At 33.4% G+C, this 7545-nt stretch overlaps 1 protein-coding gene across 1 annotated transcript; it reads left to right on the top strand.

Annotated features, from left to right (window-relative positions):
* The first annotated feature begins 211 nt into the window (after positions 1–211).
* On the top strand, positions 212–6481 carry LOC106113415 (uncharacterized). Its single transcript, XM_013306154.1, has 3 exons — positions 212–334; positions 5020–5151; positions 5634–6481. The coding sequence occupies exons 1-3, from the start codon at positions 308–310 to the stop codon at positions 5784–5786; spliced, it is 312 nt and encodes a 103-aa protein (XP_013161608.1). The 5' UTR covers positions 212–307; the 3' UTR covers positions 5787–6481.
* Positions 6482–7545: the final 1064 nt, after the last annotated feature.

Here is a 7545-nt window from a genome sequence, read left to right as displayed (position 1 = left end):
TGTCGGGCGAAAGCTAGTATTTGTATAAAGGTATTATTCTGTTTGAAAAACCTTGATTACCTCGTTTGCAAATCTGTAGGTAAATATGACCTCAGTTGATAAGGGAACCCTAAATTTTATCGAAATCACAACTTCACCACGCGGGCGGACTATCGTTTATACAAAATATGTTGATAATTAATTTATTACATATCCAATGCGTTGCCAGTTACGTCTCGCAGAACGTTCACAAGCGTTGCCACGGACGGACAAAACAATCAAAATATATATTGAAAAAGAAAGTGTTTAGGAAGTGATTTTTGATACAATGGCCGCATCTGTACTTATGTTTTCGGTGAGTGGGCAATAAAAAAACTTTTTTACACATTTTGTTTCGGGTTGCGTTTTCGTGTTATTTATAAAATAATTATTATGTTTGTTAATTTATATAATTCTGATATTTTAAATGGTTTAACACAAAAGTATTTTTTCTTTCTATTAAATTAACTTTCTTATATTTGCTTTGTGTCCTTAATTTTATTTCGCTTCATCGTAAATATATTAAGAATACAAAGTTGTATAATTTCTTGAGTAGTTACTGTATTTTACTAACATTAATACTGGAAATTGTATAATTTAACAGCCAGTTTAAACTGGTTAGATTTAACTGAACAATTACAACTGTACAAAACTTTAGGTTTGTAGGTACAACTTAGAACTAAACCCTTTTAGTTACAGTTTTAATTTCACTAGCCGTGGGTTTCTGAGACCAAAATGTATTTTTAAAACATATCGTCATCCCTGTCATCTTTGACAAAACAGTGACAACGATATAATTTTAACGACTCAGAAACCCAAGGCAGTACACTTAAGATTTAACTGAACAATCTCACTGTCAAATTAAAAGTTTGCTGTTAAAACTAATGGTGTGTAGACAATATTGAAAACTGTACAATTTAATAGTTATTTTACAAATAAACGTAACATTTAAAACTGAAAGTGTGTAGTGGATTTTATAGAAAGGAATTGAGAGGGATGAAAATATGTTTTTATGCAGGTGTCTTAACAGTGGAAACACATTACAGCTAATTCAAACAACACAAATGTACAAAAATTTACTAATATTGTCCTCTTTCCCTTATAAGAAAAGGATGAGAAGTGAAAGTGGACGTTCCGGATGAGAGGATGCATAGAAAGGGAAAAAAAATTCTGTGCATCCTCTCCTCCGTCTATTAAAGGTAGGCAACGGATATGCAGTTGCATATGTACGGGCAACGGTCACTTCGCTGTTCCAGTGATTTCAGGTGGCCGCTCGCTCGTTTGCCACCTTATGATATAAAAAAGGGCAACTACAAGTAATAAAATATCATTTCACATGTTCTTTTGTTTCTTCGCATGATTTGTTTTGTTTACATTTTTTTACTTATCACTGCGGAGTAAAGAACTCTAATTAGAGAAAATAGATAGTTTATCGTTCAAGGAGAGAGTTCGTATGGAATTGTCCAAAATTAACTAAAAAACGACATATATCAAATCTTTTAGCCTATCCTAAGTTAGTGACTAGGCTTAGACAACCACGCTGACTCAGTGCAGCTTGACATCATCTTTGAATTTCTTCTTAGATATGTGCAGCATCACAATGTTTTCCTTTACCGTAAGAACATTGGATAAATGTACATATTAAATTTTAAAATCGTTGTACAGATTGATGCTCCGGGGATTGAACCCGGACCTAAACTCTATTATTAGCTAAATATCGTATATACATAATATCGTATAATCATAATACGAGATAGTAAACGACCAATTGAAAAAAACTTAAATAATAGATACCTAAATGATGGAGCGTCGGTGGCTCAGGGGTTAAATACTTGACTTGCAATCTGCAGATCCTGGGTTCGGATCCCGCCATATTCCAATGTGTTTTTCGTATTACATATGTACATTTATCCGACGTTCTTACGGTGAATGAAAACATCGTGATGCATCCTGCACATATCTGAGAAATGATACAAAGATATGTGTAAAGTCAACCGGCACTTGGCCAGCGTGGTTGACTATGGCCTAATCACTCTTAACTTAGGGTAGGCTCCGAGCTCAAAGGTATAGTGAGCTGATGATGACATCTTAATGTTATTTGACTAAGGCAAATATGCAATAACTGTTTAATACATATTTTTTTAGAACCGAAATATTGATAAATTCTTTCACAGTAATATTGTTAAGGAAAAACTACTTGTTTATTAAAAACCCAAAAAAGCAGACTGACCTATAACACTCGGGGGAAAATACGAATGTAATAAATACCTTCCTAGTTAAAATCAGTTAAGTTGTTTTGGCTACAAGGAGGTGACAATGAAATCGATGTATAAATGTTACCAAATATGTATAGAACCAAGCATTTTTTTTATATCATAAGGTAGCAAACGAGCGAGCGACCACCTGAAATCGCTGATATAGCGAAGTGACCGTTGCCCATAGACATACGCAATTGAATATGCGTCGCATACCTTTAATTGACGGAGGAGAGTGCACAGAAAGAAATTATATTCCCATTCCATGCATCCTCTCATCCGGAAAGTCCACTTCCACTTCCCATCATTTCCTTAGAAGTAAAAAGGTGGGAAGGGAAAGAGGACTAAATTAGGCCTCTGATGAGGGACGCACACTCATCCGACGAAGCGCGGAATTGTTTCCACTTCACGCCTGTCTTCTGTGTGGTCGTGGTATTTCACCGGGCGAGCCAGGAAAATTCGTGCGAAGATGTTAAAGCGGGCTCTATCACTGTCAAATTTGATATCTTGAATGACATACATTTTCATAAATCGTAAATCAAGAAATTTTGTAGATGCATTAGCTGTGTAAATAATGTGTCTCATATAATTTTGAGTATTTCCGTTTGATTTTAAGAATGATTAGCCATCGCCCGAGATTCCGTCCCCGCGGAATTATAAAAACTTAATAAATAGAATATATTCGACATTTATGCCAAAATTCATCGAGATATCTTGTAACTAACGTTCATTAATCATACATTCAAACTATATAAAAATCACGATATAAAAAAATAATCTTAAGTTACGAACAAAATTCCTCGTGTTAGTAGGATAAAAATACGCTGTCGTCAAGGGGCATTTCATAATATTGTGGGCCTGTCAATATATTGTATCATAAACATGTTATGCAACCGATTGTTGGGGTACAAATTGGTGATTAGGCAACAATAGTAAACAAAACACGTCAATATCGACCTAATTTTAATTAATTTTCACAATAACCCGCACTGGGAATAACAACAGTGTCCCACTTTGTGTAGAGTACGTTTTTATCATTATCTATTACTCTATTGTTTTATCTAATTTAAATTGTTTTGATACGATACTGGGGTGACCAAGTTTTACTGTTATTGGGGCATGTCCTACTTTTAGTTGATACACTGTAGCTAGTAAACAATTGCTTATTCACACAGATTATACTTAGTACTTTATTACATAGATTTTTACAAGTAAATTTTACTAATATTATACATGTAAAAGTTTACGAAATACAATGTTTGTTTGTTAGAATCTCTAGAACGGTTCAACGGATCTTGATGAAATTTGGCATAGATGTAGAACACAGTCTGGAACAACATATAGGCTTCTTACTATTATTTTAATAGTTATCAGTTACTTTAAATATTAACTAATGCAATGCATTTTTGAATTCCATAGGATTTTTTTAATTTGTAAATGGTAAATGATTTAGTGTTTTTTAAGAGACAAGAAGTTTATAAGTTAAATAGTACTACTATAATGATGAGAATATTTCTAGTTTTGTTTTAATTTGATGAAATTAATTTTATTTTAATTTTTAAATTAGGTTTATTAACTCGTAATCTATATTGTTAAATGATAGAGTAAGGATTTTTTTACACAAGAATTGTCCTATATTTTATTTAATGTTGGTTACCCTATCCATTGTAGTAATAATTAACGTAACATTTCCGATAGCCTCTCTATCGTAAAATAAAGGCCGATTGGGATTTTATCTCGCATAGTACTCAGATTCCGGTGATTTTTCACCTAATCAAAGACGATAGCCCAAAATTTATGTATGATTAATAGTAAACAACGTCTTTGTAAACATGTTTACGTTGTAATTATTTCTTAGTAATATTAATTGTTGACTGAACCACTGAATGACTGAATGTATTTAATATGTATACAATTTGGAAGGAGACACAATCTGGAATAGTGCATCATAAACATCATCAGCTCACTATACGTCCTCACCGAGGGGCTCGGAGCCTACCCTAAGTTAAGGGTGATTAGGCCATAGTCAACCACGCTGGCCAAGTGCGGGTTGGTTGACTTCACATATATCTTTGACTTACTTCTCAGATATGTGCAGGTTGCATCACGATGTTTTCCTTCACCGTAAGAACGTCGGATAGATGTACATATGTAAATCGGAAATCGAAAAAACACATTGGTACATGGCGGGATTCGAACCCAGGACCTGCAGATTGCAAGTCAAGTGCTTGACCACTGAGCCACCGACGCTCTAGTGTATAGACCGATTAAATTATTTACGATCGAAATAATGGAGTGAGACATGTCTGTCTATTTAGTTATTGTCATAAGATAAGATTTTCCTTATAAGTCCCCAAATAAGGAAAATCTAGATTTAATTTATACTTTTTTTTTCTTTCATTTCATTCTTTCAAGGTAAGGACCTTGGATTTCTAAAATATTGTCATCTTTACATAAGTTTTTAAAAGTGTACACTCACAGTTATGTGATTTTTGGTTTTCATTAGACAAAGTTTCAAAAGGTTTAAGGACTTCAGCATAACGCAGACAGTTTCATCGTGAAACCCACTTGTTATTTTTTTTCCTATATTTATCTTCAGTTTGTAGTACTAGCTGTTACTTGCGAGATTAGAATCCGTTGAACCGTTCTAGAGATACTTTCTTACTCTAATCTCTCTATTTAAACATTTAATATTAGTAAGATATCTTTTATTTATATTTTTAACTATGTTTTTTTTTGTTCACAGAGAAGCTCAACTTTCTGTATCGTTTTACTGCTAAACATATTGTGTGTGTGCATACAAAGTGCGGGTGCCCGACCTCCCTGGCTCTCTCCCGCCAGTGGGGTATTTACTGAGTCTGCGGAGTGTCACACAGACGTAAGTATCTAATTTGAATGGAGAATTGAGGAATATCTGTGATACATCTTACTACACGAGGGGCTAGAAGCTTACCCTAATTTAGGAGTAACTAGGCCATAGTCAAACACGCTGGCCTAGTTGGGTTAGTTGACTTCACACATATCGGTGAATTTCTGGACAGATGTGTGCAGGTTGCATCACGATGTTTTCCATCGCCGTAAGAACGTCGGATAAATGTATATATGTAAATCGAAAAACACATGGGGTAAATGACGGGATTCGAACCCAGCACCTTCAGATTGCAAGTAAAGTGCTTAACCCCTTAGCCACCGACGCTCTTTTATATCATAAGAATAGGAAACGAAACGATATTTCTTTCTTTGTAATTTCAGATGTCGTTGCGCATCGTTAACTTCGCTGTTTTGGCGAATGCATAATAAAATATAATTTAAATCGTCGAATTTTTAGTTATCTGTTTTAAATCGATGATCTCATTACAGGATGAACTACTTGACTTGTGTCAAAGATGCGCGAAATTGACGAAGTCCCGGCTGGCGTACCCAGCGTGCTGCTCCACAGATCTTGAGGCTAGGAAGTGGTGTTCAGACTATGTTTACTTTGGTCGAGGACAATATGATTTCTATACTATTTGAGAGTTGATTTTTAATAGAACATGAGTTTACCCACAAAATACCTGATTGGTTGTAAAGGTAATAGAAGTACAAGTAAAAAATATTAGTGTGGTTTTCCACTATTGCAACACTTGTATGGAATATAAGAATTATTATAATTGTTTACCGCAGTAGAGTTCTACGGTTAGTAATACCAAGATGTTAGTTATGAATAGAGAAATTAAAATTGTGTACTTTAGAGAATTCTTATGATTTTGAAACATTTTTACGAGTAACCGTGGATTTCTGTGTCTAAAATCTGATATGATTTAGATAAACTTATATAAAACACGGTTAAAACACTCACATATATTCGTCCGGTGGCGGCACCGACTAGTTTTGAGCTCATCTGGGGCCTTTAATCAGGGTAAGTGGGCTCACAGTGGTGTTATATCGCGGACCGTCGCTCACTTATGAGTGAGCCCACTCACCCGGTCCCCCGATGGGCTCGAAACTAGTCGGTGCCGCCACCGGACGAATAAACGTGAGTGGTTAGCCGTTTTTATATAACTTTATTGTAATGTCTCAAGAAAGTTTTAAATGCTTTAATGTGAATAAGATACAAATATACAGATTTTTATATTACAATTGTCTGGGATACATATAATTATTTTTTGTATGAAATTCAATGATAAGCGTCAAAGGTTACCATATGTCTGTGTTATGAGTTAATAAAATCATAAATTAAGTACTTTAGATTGTCATGAATTGTAAATATATGAAAATATAATACATATATTTGAGAAATATTAATCAACGTAATAATTTCCGCGATGTAGCAACTGTCTGTATTATCATTTTATTATGTTATAAATATATACGGATAGCGTTATCTTTATAAGATTAAACTGATACGTCGATCAACCTTAAAGTTTCATTAAAATAACATTATTAAAGATTTGTTGTAGATAATTAAATTCTGCGATTTAACTTCTTTATATACACGTATACTATGAATATATGTTATGTTGCTTTGTGGGTAGAAAATAAACAAAGTAATGGCTGTGATATTTTATTATTATTAATTTGATGCGATTACGAAAATATTTTTTTTTTAGATTAATATAAAGAATTAAATGAAAATTATTTAATTGTTGTTTTATTTTGTTTAACACTAACTGTAGCCTGCGACTCCGTCTGCGCGGTATTGAAAAACATAATTAGTAGCCTATGTGTTCTTTCAGACTATGTTATATATGTATGCCAAATTTCATCGAGATCTATGCAGCCGTTCCGGAGATATCTTCAAACAAACATCCATTCATCCATCTAAACATTTATTTATCATTTTTTTAATATAGTACATTTCATATCTAAAAAAGAAATATACAAAACATATTATATTAAAAATAGAACACCACCGGCTGCGGAATCCCACGACTCAAACAACCAGTGGTGAGGGCTGCAGATACAGGAACCTTCTCACGATGCGTGCGGTTTCTAGGATAACTACATTTGTATCGGGAATTTAATCCAACTGTGTAGCGCATTTATAATATTAGCAATATTAGTTATTTTGTCCCTTTAGAGTTAAGTTTTTTTTTCTATTAATTTTTTTTTAATATATTTTATTTCAATAAAACAATATATAAAAATCCATAAATTATTTATTATTTACTATCAGACAATATTATAACAAGTTGCTTTATGTACAAAACTTTTACTAAGTTTAACTTTGTCTAATGTAACTTTGATTCGATCATTGGTCTTAAGTACATTATGTATTATATAACACAATCAT

This window comes from Papilio xuthus, unplaced genomic scaffold (genome assembly GCF_000836235.2).
Source record: "Papilio xuthus unplaced genomic scaffold, Pxut_1.1 DF828258.1, whole genome shotgun sequence".
Lineage (NCBI taxonomy): Eukaryota > Metazoa > Arthropoda > Insecta > Lepidoptera > Papilionidae > Papilio > Papilio xuthus.
The sequence above is the reverse complement of the archived record's forward strand: the minus strand, read 5'-3'. Positions and strand labels throughout refer to the sequence as shown.